Genomic DNA, 20,547 nt, shown 5'->3' on the forward strand with positions numbered 1-20,547 from the left:
TGGTACGCTCCCTATCCACTAGGTGTAAAACTTATGTTTAAAAATGGGGGCAGGGAGGGTTAAACTAATTAGCTTTGTCACTAATGGCAGCCTTGAAAAGATTAAACCAGAAGTCAAGAAGAATTTCCAGACTTCCTGTAAATGGTCAGTCAGAATGCATTTTCATAACTGCCTCTAACGGATCCGATATGGAATGTCAAACTTGGAAAACAGCAAACATTATGAAGATAATTTCCAAATAAGTAACAACTTAAAACAGATGTAATGAGACTAAGATCATAGCCAAAATGTTGGCATAAAGTTTTGCCAAACAAGCAGTTTACAATATCAGAAGAGAGTGAAATTTGGAATAAGGTTCTTATGAATTAATAAACTAAATGCAAGTTAACTTTTTCAAGCCTCATTTTATGGTTGCTCCCATTTCTTTCTGCACTTCAGCTAACACGCTCAGAATGTTAAAATCCTACTACCCATTGACCAAAAAAACCCTTAAGTGTAGTGGTTCTGACTCTTTCCTTACTTCCAATCTTAATCTAAGCTTCCTTATTTACTATCACTGCTTTAGATAACATGGGCAGAATGAAACATACCCCACTGAAGCACAAGTCTTTCACAGGATTACTCTGAAAACACTTTACTACAGAAGTAGCCCATCCTTCTGTACACTGTAAGCAAACACCTAATGTAGTAATCTACTGATTTTCCATATTCCGTGTGGAATAACATTCGAACTACACAAATGTAGGGAAACAGCATTGTTAGCCATTCTAGAGTTGCTGACAGCTAGCAGTTCCACGCTGGTATGAACCAAGATTACTATTAATGAAGTGCTCAGAATTATTCCTAACAGACACAACATTTTTAAACCGTAATCAATATGAGAATTAATCCCTAAGTCTGCCCTGCTATTAGTTTATGAGGCGGGTGTTCCCATCACAGCAGATTCTCCTCTCCCAGCTAGCAGCAGCATCGGAACAACATACAACATCGGAGTACTTCAGCTTCTGCAAAACAATTTTCATTCTCTCTCAGGGACAGCCAGAGGCCTCTGCTCTGAAGAGCTTGCTGACCAGATTCTATCCCAGACAAAAGAACGATGATCAGAAATCAACTCAGTAAAGGTCTGCTGATTGTAACTGATGGTGCATTTGGAGTGCAGTGTGGAAAAAAAAAACCCACATGGACAAAAACACCTGCATGCAGAAAAGACAGCTTGGAAAAAAGTAGAGCACAGCTAAGCAGAAAATGAAAGAAATTAGAGACACAAACAAAGAGATGAAAAAAGATTAAGGCAGCAGCATGTTTTCTATCCATCAAAGCACACCAGCTCTATGAAAAAGGAATGGAGGAAATGAAGAAGAAATAAAAGTATAAGGCTTTGGAACTATTGTTATTGGCAATTAAATAATTTTTCCCCCAAATCATGAAAATGCTGCTTCACATGTGTACACACCTCAAGGGCTATGAAAGAAAACAAGAGGGAAAAGAACTAGCATAACAAAAGTATGGAAGAAGTGATTCACATAAAATAATCCAACCCAATTCAGTCACCGCCTTCTGCTTTTTAACTATGCCAGCACGTCAGCTCTAACTCCCATCTACTTCCAATAAAGTTATAGTCCCAAACCTAAGATACAGTAAGAAGTTCAAACCTTCTTAACTCACTTTCTGCTATTAAATATACTGAACTCCAGAAAGCACATTTATTTAGGCTGTGATGCCAAGACCTGGTAAAGCTTGAAGTTGACATTTTCAAAGAGAAGCCTAAAACTTACAAACCCAGATGACATTTATTGGTACCTCAGCACGTAGCATGAAAATCCCAGCCCAGCTCCTTTCATGCATAAAATGCTTTACTTTTTAATAATTATAATTAGTTATTTGAAAGGTAACTATTTTATCATTTTATACTGGGGGGAAAGTACGAAAGAAACATTAAATGGACTAACCAAAGCCAGAGGACCTAACGGTGACAAAGATTATAGGTGGCCAGCTCTTGTTTTGAGACCACTGTAATGTTCAATACTGTAGTGTAAGAGGTCCTTTCAGTCGCTAGGGTCTTTTTTTTTTTCCAGGGAAGGGGAAACTTTTTAGAACTAAGAAATAAGCAAGAAAAGATTCAGATAACGTCAGCCATCTGCAGAGCTCAGTTACTTTGCAGCTGCTAGTTCCTGGGAGACAAAAAAGAGCTAACCGTAAGATAGAACTCCACGGTAGATTTTGCAATGAAAATACAAGATGCCACCCAACCATCAACAGAAACAGGAAATCATAGAAGGCATTGGGCATTGTTGTATGCCATGAATTAATAACAGCTTGGTTGTTCCTCTGGTTTGCTTGGCACTGAAAAAATGCATTAGAGCTTCAGAGTTCAAGATTTTCTTTGACTTATAATTAACTTTTTTTAAAACACTACCACCACTGGAAACTTCTGCTATTTGCAGTCTTATAAAATTCTGAATTAACTGTGGTTAATGCTAATGCCCTTCATTTATCAATATACAACATAAAACTTTATTGCCATTGCTGAGGCCACACGTATCAATTTTGACTGAAAGCACCATCTTCAGAGTAGAAAGATTATATAGCCTGATCTTTCTGCCAGTTCAAGCCTTATCTCACTCCTGAGACAGCCAACATAGAGAGCCAATCTTTTCTGTGAATGGGACACTTATTCCACTAGGAACTAAACTGGGACAAGGAACTACATTTAAGAGAAGCCCAGCCCCACCGCTAAATGGCTAACAACTCTGTCACTGCCAGCTTGGGTGAGATGTGGGCTGGCAAGTAGAAGTAAAAGGCTCCACATCCCATTACCAGTCCCGTGAGCTACACCGTCTCATAAGCATAGACAAAATATAAATAGACTTCATGAATTGAAAACAGAGCTCTAAATTCTTCAAAAAGCACCTGTGAAGAAACTAGGCTGTGGCTGCCATTTTGGATTTGATCCAGGGAAGTAGCAAGTCCCAGTGGCAGCTTTCAAAGCTCTTAGAAGTTTTTCTTTCCCATTTCAAAAGCCAAGAATATTTCCAAACAGGTTTCAAGAATTGAATATTAAGCTATAAAAGCAGCTTCAGGTACTCGTTCTATGAAAGAGTGAATCCAAAATGACGGCTCCAAGCTGGTCTGATAGAATATTTCAGCTTTCCAAGTGCCTCGTATCAAACCACAAGCCCCAGACCTACATGGAAGGCTGCAAGCAAAGAACACACCGATTCAGAAACCCAGCCCCCAGTGAAGTCTTCATCACTCTCTTCCACTAGTGACAGACTGAAAATGAAGAAGAGCTCTCTCCTCCACTTAGATGACTTGAGCTACTGCTTAAAATATGACAGAGCAGAAATCTGGAGCGCTGGTTAATTTTTGATGACAGAGCTTTATTGTTTGGAGCATACCAGTTTGCACCCACAAAAAATAACGAACAAAGGCAGTTTTGTTCACACTAAGGATAACTAATAGTTTCCAACCATAGAAAATGGTTTTCACATGGGGGAATAAAAAAAGACAGAACTCAAACATACACCAAACTGAAGCAAAATTGAGCTCAAAACTCAATGCTTGAACTCCCATGCAGCTGTATGAATGGAAACTGCTTTTATATTAGAAAGCAGTCACAGAGCACTGGGAAGGTATCAGGAGGCAGGTTGTCATAATATCCTGACTTATGTTTTAAATATGATATAGATACCATGATATGATGTTATGATAATAAGCAACTGACAGATCTTGCCACAAAGTACTGTGTGATATAATTGTATTGGGTTAAAGACTACTACTAATCTCTTGCTACTAAGAAAAGAAGGAAGGGCTGTAAGTAAAGGGCCAAATTTTATCACTTTAGTTTAGAAATTCTCACCGTCTGCTTTTTCATTAAAAACCAGCTCTAATTGTCTAGAGATTATAAGAATATAAATGCTAAAAGAATGTTCCAGTCCACTCTAGTGACTGAATTAAGTATGAAACTGCACCTAGCACTTAAAATTATGACAACGCTAAGTGAATTTAACAATCACTGACAGCTTAGAAATGATTTTGGTTACGGTTACCTCAACATTCTCACTCTGCCGTACATTTAGAGGAGTTTTAGCATGACCAGGCTGCAGGCTCCCTATAAAATTCTGATCTGGGGGACAGTTCTGCATTGGTTTTAATCACTTCTACACAAAGACAAGAACGACACAGAGAATGCTGGAAGGAGGTAGAATACAGGTACTAACACCCTTCATGAGTCTTCATCTTAGCTTAGACCCCATCCAAGGAGAGCTACATGAAATGCTGTTTGGACTCTTCTGACACATCTCACCACAGCCTGTTGCAGAGTGTGGCACATGCTTTTTTTGCAACTGGTGTACGGTATGATATGAGTAAAATTAAATTAATAAATAAACAAGCTTCCAACAGATCTGCAGCCACTTAATGAGTGTAAAACCTGCACATTTCTTACACAGCACCAGCATCTTCCATGTGAAAAACCCGAAGCCTCAGAAAATTATTTGCATGGATGTCTTGTAAAGCCCATAGGAATTTTTCAGTTACTAGGTTAGGTCATTACTATGTTCTTCCAAGTGGCTAATACAAGCATTGACAGTGGTATCCTCCATCAGGAAGAGGTCTGGATTGCAGCTTACTGTGTGTAACTGAGTAGTCCTTTTCCCAGAACTAAAATAAAAAGAATGACAAAGGAGAAAGAACTACAAAGACAACCACACCGAAAAACCCCAGCAGACAGGGCTTTTGATGAATAGTTGAGAAAACAAAATGGAACTGGCATGTCTGTCTTACCATATACATCCATCTATACATCCACATACACACACCATCTGCTGTACAACTGCAGTTTTAACAACTTAAGAAGTATTACTGACAGCAGCATTTAAAGAAACTTACGGTCTGGCAGTGGAGAAATAGCAGTGTGTGATGCCATCCTTGCCCATTGAGTCCTCTGCATTACAGAGGCCTCCACAAGGAAGCTACCTTCCATATGGGCTGACGCATCCCATCAGTCTGTGGCAGTTTCATTTTACCTCAGCCTTTAAGTATTTCTGTGCTAAGTAGACATCTGTGCTTGTTATTAAAAGTTCCCTTTGGTAGTTCCTACTTTATTCAATGCAAACTTGATCGTTCTTTTTTAATTGTAATACAAAACATTAAATTACGATGATTTTTCTACTTCTGAAACTTCCAGTGTACAATGAAACAAAAAATTATCTGCCACAAAACCAGCCAACATGCATTTCCCTCAACAGGAACATCTAGAACAGATACTTGGAAACCACATTAGGCAGAAACCAGTTCCAATTGTATTTGAAACATGAAACTGGGAGCAAGGGAAAAACAAATTCCAAATAAAACACAGAACTACACTGCACAATTATCAAATAGGAACTTCCAGCCATACTTTTGTATATTCCCAGCTTTCTCCCCACTTAGCGAGGCATATTTTAAGAACACTTCCAACTTTCCCACCCCCATTTCAAAACAAAGATCAAAGAAAAGTCATTTGGATGGACACCTTCCGCTTCTTATGCAATACAGATTTAGACGCTGCACTTCAAAACCCCAGCACCCAGCAGTCCAAACATTATTCCAGTCCTTTGAAGCAGCCCTAACGGTATCTTCCATTTGCAAGTAACACTTCTGTAGTCAAAGATCTTACTCCAAGGAGATGTTAATGTGAAACCACTCAGACTGCAAAGAGACACACACTCCTGGAGGCAGACTGCAAAGGTGTTTAGAAGTCAATGTAACACCATTACGGAGAGTGTCAGCTTAGAAGCTGTCATAAACACTTCATAATCACTCAGACACAAACTGGACTGCCTGCAATGCATTACTTTATTAAGTGCTGAATAGAGGTTCAATTGTATGAATAAAAAGCACAATGCTAGAGATAATAACCTTATTGAGTGGGTTTTCACATAAATGTCAAATTGTTGCTTTTTCAGATTAAAAAGTTTTTAACCTAGAGAGATGTGGGTTTTTTTTTAGTCTTAACTGAAATAATGGTGCTTAATTACAAGCTTAATATGCAACAAGATCAAGAAGAACGGTTTGTGTAATACCAAAGGACACAAAAAAGTGTTGCCAAATAAACTCCAAAAAATTAAGTCAGTCACATAATTGCCAGGTTTTATTTTATTCAGACTAAGTCAGGAAAAAAAAAAAAAAAGAGAGACAGAAAAACAACAACATGAAAAAAAATAATCCCAAACCAAGTTATGTTCCCCCCCCAAGTTTTTGGATATTTAAATCCCGCTCTGAAAAGATCCTTCAAATTGATGTTAAAGACGATTCTGAGAAACTCTGCAGGATCATCTTACTAACAAAGGAGCCATCCCAACACTTAAATTATACTAACACATATAACTTGACAGATTAAAGCTGTACCTCTCTGGATGTGGCCTCAGAATTTTGCAGAATATACAAATGAAAGGCTGAAAATGTGATGTAGTATCTCTACAGCAGACATTTTTAAGATGGATGGTAAAACATCCCCACATTTGGCATTTTTTATCATTTCACTCGACTTCCCCCCCTATTATTAAAAATACCTCTGCAAAAAAAAAAATGAAGCACACTAAGAGAAAGTGCCTTGCTATTTCATGTCTTATTTTTCTTCAAGTATTCAATACTGTCACAAGTTGGGAATTATGGCAAAGTGAAATGCACTGAGGGTTAAAAAAAGACAACCTAGCTGTACTGTCCTACTGAAAAAGGACGTAACATCAAGGATTCTGTGCCTTAACTTGTGGCTAATTCAAATACAGGAAGGAAAGAAAAATAAAGAAAAAGAAAAAAGCCCTCCTACAAACCCAAAGAGGTCCTTTCCTCTAGGAACACGTATAAGCTACCTTGTACTACCTGGCTCAAAGTATCTGTAAGCACACATAAGCTAGGAAAAACAAAGTAGTTTAATTCATTGTTTGTTAGTCATCTCCACCAAATAATTTCATGCTTGCTGCACTGTACCATGGAGTACAAGCTTAAATGCAGTTAATGCAGAACAGGTTACACCGAGGTAATCTGTTCATGTACCAAAGAACTGAAGCTCTCTTTTATTCTTGCTTTCTTTATACATGTAAGATCCCATCTGACACAGCGTTTCTCAAGGGCATTGATACAGATAGCTCTGACAGAGACACTGTTTCATTTGGACACAGAAAGTTACTTAAAAGGGACACACACAACTCTCACCTAACCACAGAGCAAGGGCATGTTACATACACACAGAGGAAAAAAAAAACAACTATCTAGACACAAAGCTGCTCTTATCACAGCATGGCCAGGACAAGCCCCATGTCAGCACAATGCACTTCCATACGTTCTTCAGAAAACACACATTCAATTGGATAAGAACATTTCAGCAGGATAAAGTAAGCTGTTTTACAAAAATTCTTTAGCTTAAGGTGACTCCTCACAGTATCTTAACTAATGGATCAATTTGGCCTGTAACTGTTGGTACTGCTGCAGTTGTATCGCCTCTCTTAGCTCAGTGTCTTAGTGACACCTAATGTTTGTTTTCTGTAATACAAGTCCACGAACAAAGCAAAGCCTTCCTGAACCACTTGAATCCCATTTGTACACTCGCACAAAACTGAGCAGCCTTCAAAACAGTGTGCAAAACTAATCACATACTGGAAATCCACGCTTAGTATTCCGTGTCATTCAAAGCCCAGGGTAAAGGCCGATTTAACAAGAAAAAGATGAGTGAACAAGTGAGCTTTGCTGCCTCATACACGCTTCTGCTCTAAGGAAATAAATGATCCAAAGATATGCTTGCTTCAGTAAAACTAAAGCCACCAAAGTTACAATTAGATATAGTTTCTCAGGACATACAATCAGATAAAGTTTCCTATATTCTCGTTAAAATGGTCCTAAATTTTCGTTAAAGCTCCTAAATTTTAGTACGAAGTTACTAAATACTCACTCAATTTCAAATGCAAAAGCTCAACAGCTTGTTTCTTATTCCTCATTTCCAGCTAACAACATGCAATCAAGAGGGGAAAAACCAGTTCTCCACACTCAGTAAAACTCAATTTAACTTTTGATGTACAAGTTCACATTATTTTCTATTACACTGAGCTACTGGTATATAAACACATCGTACATAGCTAGCCAAAGAGTTATAAAAAATATTCACATTTCTTACTTTCCCAAAGTATTCCATAAATGGGAAGAGCTTCATCCTCTGCATCATTTTGAAGGACAAGGTGTTATAAGCAATTTTTAATTTTTTTTTTTTTTAGAATTTTATAACCTACTGTGTTCAACTTTACTCTGTAGTTTGGAGAAATTTGGGGGAAATCCCCCAAATTAAGACCATGTGCTCATAAACCACTCTGAAACACCAACTGCAGGTTCTGTGTATGACAGCATGAAATCGAACCCATATGCACACACAGACTTCAGTAAAATTAAAATTGCAAATCATGTACATGACAAACATGTGATGGTAAAATACTATTAATACTGTCACGCTTGCGTTAAAGGGACAAACAAATTCTTTTCATACTTCTCCACCCTTCCTCCTTTCTGTAGTTTAAAACGACTTCTGTTCTTTCTGGGATACAAACTATTCCACAATGTCAAGAACTACTCCCATTTAGACTCTGAAAATTCACTGAACAGAAATAATTTGTAGGAAGCCCTCAAATCTGAAGCTAAGTGAATTCAAGTGTTTGATCCATGCTCAGTATTAATCTTAAGATAAGCATATTGCAAGCAAACCATATGACACCAATGGTAAATGTTGGATCTTTCTACTTTGATAGGAAAAATTAGAAGTAAAATATTAAAGTAACAGAACATCACAAACAAAAAAGCCTCTGGCACAGAACTCTGTACTTACAGGTATGCTCCAGACTTGCATTCCATCACTGTATCCAATCATCAGCAGTAACGGTGGTTCATTCCCTGTGCTGTGTACTTCATGGAACTCCATATTCCTTGATATATCTAAATTGAGTATAAGTATCAAAGCCATTATTAGTAGGTTAGAATCAACTATGGCTGATGCCAGTTATACTAGATGATGTTTTCTCAATGCATGTTCCTGGTGTCATTAAGTAAAAGCAAGCAAGATGGTTTCAAATAGTATGCAGAAACAACACTGAAGTATATTCTTTTAGGCAAACACAACATTTGTTAAAGTTTCACAAAGAGGTTACAAAGCATTACAATTTTAAATGGAGAAAAATATTCTGCATGACGTTATGGGTTGTCTCTAAATACCCCAAAACCTTCTGTAATTCCTTATCAAATGACTAATGGCAAACTTTTCAAATAGAGCACAATTTGCAAATGACCAACAAAATGAACATGAACAAATACAGAAATTAGAAACTCACAGACTGGGCAAAACTACTTCTAGATACTCTATAATTAATCTTTACTACCTTAACAAAAGAAGAAAATCCCCAGGAAGAAGCATGCTAAAGGCCATAATCATCACAATCACAAATATTAAGCTTTTCCTGAGTAAAACTCTCTAAACATACATTTTCAACCATGACAGAATGAACAGAAGCTCACTGCAAGCACATGAGCATCAAAGAAAGAGAGGAAGTATTTAGGATGGTGAATGAGGATATATTCAGGCCCAAACAGATTAGGCTGCATAAAAAGTAAACAGAATATGAAGGATTCTGAAAAATATTCTGAAGAGTTTTTGTTATACTCTAGCAAAAACCTGAAGAGGGAATGCCTGAGATCTTTTTAAAAACCAAGCATATGAGGAAAACAAACCCACAAACAAACCTTAACGAGCCCAAAGCTGGACATAATGCCATGAACAGGTTGACAGGTCTTTTCTAGTTCTAATAACCATGAATTGATGAACTGCCTGCCTCTGTGCCATTTCAACTGCCAGAAAACATGTGACCTTCCCTAATAACCTCTTGGAAAGGTTGAAAATTCCCCACCACAGCTCTAGCTATGGTGCTACTACTTCCTCTGAGACCAGAATGAGCCTTTCCCATAGAGCTCTAGACAGGAAAATAAGATGGTAGATAAGAAACAGCAATTTGCTGGAAGACTTAAATCCAGCATTCTCCAGAAGGCAGGTCCCATAGTTCAGCAGTTAATTCAAGAAGCGATTACCTGATAGAAGCATTCACCACCTCTCATTCAGTCCCTAACTCCCTTATTCAGAACAAGCTAACTGGGACAGACAGGTAAAACAGCTCCCATCTTAAGTAGGGATCTACTTGATACTCTCAGCAGCAGCTTGTAGCAATCACCATTTTCTCTTAAAAAGGTTGCAGACCTGTTTTCTGCACAAAGTCTTTGCTGATGATTCATTAAGATACACTGGAAGTGATAAACAAGTTACATGTTAAGAATATTTTAGATTCTATGTCATGGAATCTGCTGCTCCCTTTACTCAACTGCTCTTCCTTTCTTGGTTACTCTAAAATCACACCACTGAAAATGTATCTGGGACCTGGACTGGTTTCACAGTCAGATAACATGTCTTTTAAATTAACTGGTAGATTAAATAAATTCAGTTCTATGCTTTCTTAGACTGAAATTGATTTTTTTGTAATTTACCCCTCTTCATAAGCACAAGTTAATCTGAGTTAAGGAAACCAGAAGATCTGTATGTTCTATTTGGTTGATAATGAACAAAAGTGCAGCTATTCACTGAGAATTCAGTCTATCTAGAACAGTGAAATTGAACACTTAGTTTTGAGTCAACAAAGCTTATTGATAAAGCTGACTGAAATTATTGTACATAGACCCAAATACCACAAATATAACTGAGGGAAAATGAAGCCATACCATTTAAATCTGCATTTTCAAATCTGACCCAAATTATCTTCTCCTTTTCTTCTGCTGGTGGGGTTCCACTGTAGGCCTGGACAAACACCAAAAGGGTTGAAATAAGAAAGTTTAGTATCTTTTTTTCTCCCTCTGTAGACCATAGAGAGAATCTAAATCAAAAAAGAAAAAGAGATACATGTAACTTATTGCCACCAGTATTCCTGGGAGGTTTTGCTTCAAAGCTGAATGGTTCTATGATCAACATAAAACCATACTAAATATAACTCAACAAGCGTAACATCACTTACTAATGTGGACATGACAAGACATATGTAACAATAAGTCTTCTGGAGCAGGTTAGAAATGCCATGCAAGTTACAGCAATTTAGTCAAGCCAAAACACAGCGGCTCCTTTAGCTTTAGTAGTTAGAGGTTGTCATGTGAGGCATTTTTACTTTCAAAATTCTCTTTAATTCAGTTAAAAGCTTTGTAAGGAAGACTGAGAAAAGAAAAAGATGTTTACTACACAGTTTATATTTTATTGACATGTTTTACTTATATTTGTGATATCTTTAATATAGCCATTTAAAAGAGAATAAACTGTAACTCCAGTAGAACAGATCCATGTCTCAGTTTGGGTTGTACAGATTCCCATAAAAAGATGCCATACACAAAGAAACTTTGAAGGAGACTTGAAATGTTTCTAAATTGCAGGTTTTACAGTTCTCAGGAGAAGCTGTGGTAGTAAGAACGTGAGCTACAGTAGAAATACCACTGTTTCCAAATTAATTATAACAAAATACTGGGCACTATTTTGGATTAAATATGAAAAGAACTTGTATAATAACTTTATACATGCCAGAAAGGCAATAACATGAACTAAAAATACAAATTAAAAAGTACGTGTGGGTATTACTTTTCAAAACAAATCACATTCCATGCTTCCCAGGCAAACTGATTTGTAAAATAAAACACAGACTGCATCTTGTAACTACAGACGGGAAAAAACAGGGGCATGTGTGGAACACAGCAAACTTTTAAACAAAAGTTTTGACTATTTTTAATTTTGACCATGAGTCCAAAATGCATTTCACAAACGTGCATCAGTGAGGGGAATTTCTTTTATATTACTATTGAGGAAATCCATAATGAGCCAAGAACCAAGACAGTTTCCTGAAGCTACAATTGGCTGCAGCACTCCTCCACTACAGACTATAGCTTTCCCAAAGAGTAACAAAACAAAACTAGTTTCTCTCTGCTACCAAGAGGCCCATGGACAATAAGAAAGGACTAGTCCAGTTTCATGCTGCTGCCACCTGTGAAAACTATGACCCAGAGCATCAGTGTTATTCTCTGGAGAAGAGCCCAAAAATTAAAACTAAATTAAATGGAACAAAGCAGAGTGAGGGCTCCTGATTAGGACTCATCGCACTGGGGAATGATGGGATCAGCAGAGCTTCACGGTTTCCACAGAAGCCAGCACATTCTGAGGCAAGATAAGACAACTCAAAAAAAGAGGGAGTAAAGGAGGCAAAGGAAACTGGGGTTACACAGGGTGCCTACCAAGTTTTTCCAACACCAACCCAGCCATACATAAGTTTCCAACTACAACCCAGAAGAAAACATACTTGCAAGAGGCAGAGTAGAGTATTACGTCCAGTATCTCCCTCACCAGCTACTGTATCACCAAAACTTCCACAGGAGAAGTCTGCAATCTTCTTCCTGCTATTTACAGTGCAATTCTTTAACTTCTATGTAGCTAAGATTTTCATGTTAATTATCACCCACCAGAGGAAACCAGTAAGTCCAATCTTCAGATAGTCAATACTTTCAAAAACTGGTCTCAAGATCCACGTTCAAAAACACTATAAAATCTGGCTTTGGGTTTTCAATATTCTGGTCCCCCTGACACACACTTCAACTGCTTTGTACACAAAAAAAAAAAAACCAGTCTGAAAGACCTTCACGTACCTGAGGCACAACATCTTGAAGAAACGTAACAACACTTTCCATGTACGACTGTTCCCTTGAAAAGAGAAAGAGAATTTCAACTACCACTGAAATTAAAAGTGGTCATGATTACATAAGACGTGTCAGCAGAGAAAACACGGATAATCATTAGAGCAAAGGAAAAAGCATGCAATACAGTTACTTCACATACTGCCAAACACTCTGATAAATAGGTCCTGAAGGTATGTAAAAAGATAAACGACACCTGCTTATGAAATAACTGCTTGGGGGGAATGTATAAAACACAAGAAGCAAGAAAGAAACCATGCTCTCCACACCAGAGTGACTGACTGAAGTACAGCAGGCATTTGGAAATTATTCTTCCTTATTTTTCCACTTGATTTGGCTATTACAACATGAAGATGAAGCCTTACGCTAAGGGTTGAAGTTCTCCTTTTGGGGCAAGTAAACTTTAAGACCTCAGATGCATTATGTATGATGCTGAAGTAAATGGTACCACCTGGGGACAGGAGATGGAGCAAAATCCTAACTAAGAATAGTAAGGAGAGGGATTTTCAGATAAGATTTTATAGCTTGGGAAGCTTATTCTTGGAAGTTCATTAGCAGCAATGATTTAGAAGAGCATCTAGTGCAAGATACATTTGTTGTGATAGATTTAAACTAATGCTTTTATAAGCTTATCCCTACATGAGTGGTCAGTCTCTTGTGTAACTGCTGAGCAATGTACAACCTGGGCTGACTCTATCAGACAGTGTCGAAACCATGCAACAAGTTTGTGCTTTCGGTGGCGAGCAATACTGAAACATGCTTACAACAAGAACTATCTTCATCAAATCTGAGACAATTTAAAAACCCAAACTCTTTAGGCAAAAGCTGTGGCAGCCCCAAAATTGATGTTTCCTATTGGTAGTATTTTTTTTCTGTGCTAACACAAGATTTGTCATAGCAACAAATTAAAAACATAAACCAGGAAATCTCAAGTCTTGATGTCCAAAGGTACGTATCATTTCTTCATGCTCTCTGACACTGTGCTGTGCAATATCCTTTTAATAAAAATTGGTGTTTAGTATTTGAGAATGAAGTATTCTGTCCTATACACAGCAATAGAGGAAATATTTCAAGTCAAAAGCTGCAACAGCTGGATCAGGTAAACTGGTTGACTCTTCTAAAACAAAGTTTTATATTTTAGAAAGCTTAGTCTAACTCACGACAAAACTCAATTTTGTTCAAAAATCCAAGGATAAAGTAGAAAATTTTCTTCAAACTGTACATTAACACCAAAGCGTGTTTTACTGCTTTACACTGAGGCCTTATACATGAGCTGTGGTTTCTAGTGCTGATTCTTCTTTGATTTATGTAGGTCACCAACACTGTCTTTGTACACCTTGAGAGCCCTTTATTACCCAGGAGTAACACTTGTCTACAGGTATGGTATTAAACAGCATTTGAAGTTCTCATGCAAATGCCTACCAGCAAGAGTCACACTGTCATCATCCTTCACCTCAGGAACTACCTTTTTTTTTGCTCCCCCCAAGTACACCTTGAAACCAAGCTGATGTTCAGGAAATGTTTTATTCAGTGTATGTACACTCTATCTCTCCTAAAGTTGAGAAACTTCCAGGAAAGTATATTTAAAGTGCTTCAAAATGACCAAAATAACAATAAAACCTACTTTAAAAAGTGCATCTTCCCTTAGTAAGAATCTAGGAGCTTAAGATCAGCAGCAGAATGCTGATCCACATACAGAAGCTCTCGTCAGAAAGACTGAAATTTCTGAGGTAAAAAGATGTACCTCAAACACAAGCCACCATATTTAGCAAACCAAAAGAACAGGTAATTTCATTCTTACAGTGGTTTTCCAGTATCATTACAAACAGAAATGCCTTTGATAAGGAGTTCTGCAACAGTAAAAATAAAAGCTTGCTCTACCACGTGGCTGTAAGACAAGCCTCTAACACAACTTTCTGTGTTACGACAGTTGGTTTCTTGTGCTTCCCAGTAAAACTAAAGAGAATTTTGATGTTGAAATACACAGCCTTCTCCAGGGCAAACTAACAGCTGCTGAAACTGATGGTACCAGCGAACACTTCAATATGGTGCCATTTTGCAGCAACAGCTTGCAGTATAAACATCCCCAGGACAAAAGAAAAACTGCTACAAAGACCCTTAAACAGACAGAGAAAAGATCATAAATCTTCTGGACTCTCCTACTAAGCTCTTTTGCCATGAAAGTATTTTCATGTGAACACAACAAAAATAAATGATGCCCAAGCAAAAACATGGTCTCCTATACACTCTGAGTGGAGAGAAGTAGCTTCTTCCTTTGCTCTTGGCTTTGTTCTCTTAAGTAAAAATACAAATAAAAACTAGAATCCACAATTCCATTTACCGAAGGACTTTAATGAAAGGCTTGTGTGTTTTAATACATCCACCCCTGTGACAAGGTACGATTAGAACAGCAACAAAGGAAGATGCTATGCATGTTCCTCCTAACCTAAGGAAGAAGTTTGCAATCACTGACCTACAGGCAGAGAGGTGTTTGCACAGCAAGTAAAATTGTGTAAAAAACCCAAAACATTGCAATGTCTTCATTTTTAAAACGTACAACTTTGCAGGTTTTGGTGTGTAAGTGAGAAGTATCCCATTTAGAGAGACAGTTTGACCTGCACAGTCCTGGGACACAGGAATGCAACATCAGTTTATTTTAGTGGAAAATACTCAATACAGTGAACCCATAGGATCGACTCGCGCCCTCACAGCTGGCTCTGAAAGAAAGCTCAGGCTAGGGCCTTCTTCTACCAGAAAACAAAGCCAGTTTCAAGCCAGGGCTACTCTTCTAGAAGGTGCTTACGTGACAGCTTGTGGGCGAACCACCACTCCTCCAGTGCAGCGGCTGGGGCGGCGCGGGGACTCTGTCGCCATTGTGTCTTCACAGGTACCTGTAAGAAACACGTGGCTTTTTAACAATGATTTGTAGCAGGATTATTGATCACACTGGTTCTTGACATACTCTTTGGGATGGTAAAAACCTCTTGAGGAAAGAGGTGAGGCCAATTTACAGCTGCTTTACAGCGCTTTAAAACAAAAAACAAAATGAACCCCAAGCAAATCACTTCTTTTTGCAGTACCTCAATCACTACAACTCCTTCAATGCACGTGAAAGCAGAAACAACACAGACCTGCGTGATGAAGTGGAAAGATTTCTTCAAACTGTACATTAACAGCAGCACCGGTACTTGCTGATAATCAGCAGTTATCAGCACCATTATTTAAGACTAATAAGCTGTTGTGTTATAAAACAGTTATATAAAAATAATGCACAATCATAACTGCAGTCTGCTGTACTCTTGACAATGTGCAATGGGTTACGTTGAAGCTAACATGAAAAGCATGATGGAACACATTCTGCTTCTTTGTCATGTCAGCTTTTTGTACCATCTTCAAGTTCTGCCTCACGCTTATGTTCTCCATGTGAAAACTCAGCCTAACAGCTTTAAAGGCAAAAAACAGTTCAGAAGCATCACAGATACCTCTCCACCCACCCTGTTATCCTGTCCTACTCCAAACCAAGAACCAGTACATGAAGTGAGAGAAATATGGTATCAGCATCAGTCCACCTCTGGGCACCTCTTTAAGTAAGGCACTTAGCCCCACAGAAATGAGTAACACCTTCAGCAACACAACTGAAGCTTGACACACAAGCCAAGCAGCCCCAAGAGACAAAACAGCGCCTAATATCCCTTCACACTGTACCACAGCCCAGCCAGTGCCTCGGCCCGCCCTTCAGCCGGGACTGCTGTCACCTGCACAACAGCCCCGGCCTCAGGATACCGGCGGCCGGGAGGCCCCAGGCACCCTCAGCCGCCCGCTGTTGAGCAACTCCGAGGAGCAAAACACCCCAACCGGACCGGCCTCTACCCCGACCGCCGCCCCGTGAATCAGGCCGCGGCCATTCGGGGCGGCGCCGACACCCGCCGGACGCTCCGCGCCCGCTGCCGGGGGCTCCCTCAAGGCCCGCACTGCCCCCCCCGCCTCCTCCCCTCAGCGCCCCGGCCACTGCCCGGCCTCTCATCCCCGCGCTCGCCCTCAGAGCCGGCAACACAGCGCCCCCGGAGCGCGGCCCCACCTCAGCGCTCCTATCCCCGGCCCCGGGCTCAGCTCAGGGGCGCGGGCCGCACTCCCGCCCAGCGCGCCCTCACCTGCCGCCGCTCCCCTCCGCCCGGCGCCTCACTGACAGTGTTTGGGGTCCCCACGGGGAATGACACCCACAGCACCGCGCGCGGCTAGCCAATCAGAGAGCCCCGAAGGCGGGCTGCTGCCGGCTGCCGGCCAATCCCCGGCTCCGCTCCCACAGCGGTGGGCGGGACGCAGAGGACACGGCGGGCGGCTGCGCTCTAAGCTCGGTTGAGACGACGAAAGGCGGCGGACACTACCCCCCCCTTTCCCCCCCCCCGAGCCCGCCCTGCAGCTTTGTTTACATCTGGATCTCGCGAGAGCGGCCGCGCCGGCCCCGCGCACGTGGGCGGGGGCGGGGCCTCGGGCCGGTGCGGAGTCACGCGCCGATTTGGTGGGGAAGGCCCCGCCCAGCGCGCTGTGTTTACCTCCTGCGCGCCGCCGTGCGCGCTGACGCAGCGGCGGGGGCGGGGCCTCGGCGGGGGCTTTGAACCAGGGCCTGTAGAGACAGGCCAAAGGGAGTGGGTTTAACCTGCCAGAGGGGAGACCGAGATGAGCTCTTAGGCAGAAGCTCTTCCCTGTGAGGGTGCTGAAGCGCTGGCACAGGGTGCCCAGAGAAGCTGTGGCTGCCCCATCCCTGGCAGTGCTCAAGGCCAGGTTGGACACAGGGGCTTGGAGCAAGCTGCTCCAGTGGAAGGGGTCCCTGCCCATGGCAGGGGTTGGAGCTGGAGGAGCTTTAAGGTCCTTTCCAACCCAAACCATCCTGTAACCACAGATGACACGATCGACAAAGAGATAGACAACAGAATAGCAAAGGCATATAGACCCTTTGGAAAACTCCATAAGAGTCTGGTGCAATAAACACCTGAAGAAAAGTACAAATATTAGTGTCTATAGAGCCATTGTATTGTCTACTGTTTTATATGGGCCTGAATGATAGGTCATCTACCATCATCACCTGTGACTCATGCCATCCAGAGGGACCTTGACACACTTGTGAGGTGGGCTGATGCCAGCCTCATGAAGTTTAACCATGCCAAGTGCAAGGTCCTACACCTGGGTCGGAGCAATCCCAGACACAGCTACAGGTTGGGCAGAGAAGAGATTCAGAGCAGCCCTGCAGAGAAGGACTTGGGGGTGCTGGTCGATGAGAAAATGAACATGAGTCTTCAGTGTGCGCTTGCAGCCCAGAAGGCCAACCGTATCCTGGGCTGCATCAAAAGGAGTGTGACCAGCAGGTCGAAGGAGGTGATCCTGCCCCTTTACTCTCCTCTTGTGAGACCTCACTTGGAGTATTGTGTGCAGTTCTGGTGTCCTCAACATAAAAAGGACATGGAACTGTTGGAACAAGTCCAGAGGAGGGCCACGAGAATGATCAGGGACTGGAGCACCTCCCATATGAAGAAAGTTGGGGCTGTTCAGCCTGGAGAAGAGAAGGCTGCGTGGAGACCTCAGAGCAACCTTCCAGTATCTGAAGGGGGCCTATAGGGATGCTGGGGACGGACTCATTAGGGACTGTAGTGACAGGACAAGGGGTAACGGGTTAAAGCTTAAACAGGGGAAGTTTAGATTGGATATAAGGAGGAAATTCTTTCCTGTTAGGGTGGTGAGGCACTGGAATGGGTTGCCCAGGGAGGTTGTGAATGCTCCATCCCTGGCAGTGTTCAAGGCCAGGTTGGACAGAGCCTTGGGTGATATGGTTTAGTGGGAGGTGTCCCTGCCCATGGCAGGGGGGTTGGAACTTGGTGATCTTAAGGTCCTTTCCAACCCTATTCTATGATTCTATGACTCCTTGAACGCTTTCATCAGCGCTGCCTCCATACAATTCTAAACATCCATTGGACTGACTATGTGTTAAATGTCACTGTCCTCGAACAGGCAGGGGTCATCAGTATTAAGGCCACATTGCTGAAACCGCAGCTGCGCTGGGCAGGGCACGTCTCCAGGATGAAGGATCACCACCTCCCTGAGATCGTGTTTTACGGTGAACTTGCCACCGGTAGCTGCAAGAGAAGTGCCCCAAAGAAGAGATATAAGGACTCCCTGATGCATTACCTTAGCCTTGGCCATGTTGACTACCATCAGTGGTCCACCTTGGCCTCCAATCGGGAGACTTGGAGACACACCATACATAATGCCGCTGACTCCTTTGAGAACTCACGCAGAACTCATCTCAAGGAGAAAAGACAACATAGGAAGAATTGCACCTCACATATAACACTCAAGGAGACCTTTCGCTGTGCTTTTTGCATCCAGATTTGCCTATCTCACATTGGCCTTTTTAATCATCAGCACACTTGTAGTAAGCGTGGGTAAAGCCCTTCCCAAATCTTTGTTCGTGAAGTCAAGCCATTAATGAACGATGTCTAAAATGAACAACTGAAGAGCACAGCATGGCACACTGCGTCCCAATGTGCCTGCTTTCAGAACACAGTTAAGTGCTATTTGCTCCTTGAGCCTGAAGAAAACATGAAACAGGAAGTCCCCACTGTTGTTGCCCCAGAGGAAAACAAACCCCAACAAACAAACAATAGTGATTTTTATTTATGTATTACTTTTGGAGGCCATGCACTGCCAGCATCTTGGTGATGGAGAACTGCACATGTTGGAGCTTTACTTAACAAGGATGAAGTAGAAAGCTGGTGTAATTCAGATTGGTTTTACCACAGGAATGCTGTAGGGTTTTGCTTTATTAAAAGGGGGGAAAAAACAACATAGAATCATAGAATAGTTTGTGGTGGAAAGGACCTTAAGATCATGCAGTTGCAACTCCCTGCCATGGGCAGGGACACCTCACACTAAACCATGTCACCCAAGGCTCTGTCCAGCCTGGCCCTGAACACCACCAGGGATGGAGCATTCACTATAGAATCATGTAATAGTTAGGGTTGGAGGAGCCCAAGGCTAGAACTGTTGCGAGAAATGCAGGAGGATTAGGCACGTTTAAGTGCAGCAGAACTTGATGGAAACCTGCATTTTGCTTCTACGTAGAGCAATAATCCTGGGAAATTTGCTATAGTCTTTTATGGACATCCTAAGCAGCAATACAGATACCTAATCACTGCATTATACTCACACTTCTATTGTGACCAGTCATCTTTAAAAGGCTGAATGTCATTAAACTGAAATCCAACAATACTGAGTTCGTTGCAAAGATCACTGCAAGGTAAGCACATACAGCTGTCTTACCCCTGTGTGCTCCCCACATTTATGGTGTATCATTTCAACATCACTTATAGCAAAACTTACATTGTGAGCTGTGAGGTACATCCCATAGACCAAGAACAAAATCCTTGAAGGATCTTACCTGCACAGACTGTTCCTCTCACCCTGCACGATGGTGCTGCATTCACAGGATGGGTGAAAGAGAATTCCACATTTTCACAAGGCTCATGCTTCCCCCTAGGATTCCTGTAACCATGGTAACACAGAGAAAGAGCAGCCCTGATTTCAACCCATGTTTTATTGTTCCAGCAGTGAAGAATTAGATGTTATAAATAACCACCCATCAGCATAAAACACTGGCCTTTTACTTCCCCATTAGTAAAAATAATGCAGGTTATACATTGCTACAGTTAAACATTCCATATAAAGTGCCATGATCAACTCTGTAATAAAACTACGTGGGATGTCATGTTT

At 41.1% G+C, this 20,547-nt stretch overlaps 1 protein-coding gene across 16 annotated transcripts in view; it reads right to left on the reverse strand.

The window, feature by feature from the left end:
* Positions 1 to 17,075, reverse strand: part of BCAS3 (BCAS3 microtubule associated cell migration factor) — a 363,292-nt gene extending 346,217 nt beyond the window's left edge. For 11 of the 16 annotated variants that reach the window (XM_061368506.1, XM_061368578.1, XM_061368559.1 and 8 more), the window contains exons 1-5: positions 16,935 to 17,075; positions 15,587 to 15,674; positions 12,736 to 12,790; positions 10,783 to 10,858; positions 8,852 to 8,958 (exon numbers count right to left, since the gene is read on the reverse strand). In XM_061368506.1, coding sequence (XP_061224490.1) covers positions 8,852 to 8,958; positions 10,783 to 10,858; positions 12,736 to 12,790; positions 15,587 to 15,657 — 309 coding nt within the window. In that variant the 5' untranslated portion in view covers positions 15,658 to 15,674; positions 16,935 to 17,075. Of the gene's footprint in view, positions 1 to 8,851; positions 8,959 to 10,782; positions 10,859 to 12,735; positions 12,791 to 15,586; positions 15,675 to 16,934 lie in introns of those variants that run through there. The other 5 variants (XM_061368543.1, XM_061368515.1, XM_061368524.1 and 2 more) reach the window with 2 other exon arrangements.
* Between the last annotated feature and the right edge of the window lie 3,472 nt (positions 17,076 to 20,547).

The sequence above is a fragment of the Neopsephotus bourkii genome, unplaced genomic scaffold (assembly GCF_033783945.1).
Source record: "Neopsephotus bourkii isolate Nb327-2 ecotype Australia unplaced genomic scaffold, CSIRO-AGI_Nbou_v1 NB_140, whole genome shotgun sequence".
Classification (NCBI taxonomy): Eukaryota; Metazoa; Chordata; class Aves; order Psittaciformes; family Psittacidae; genus Neopsephotus; species Neopsephotus bourkii.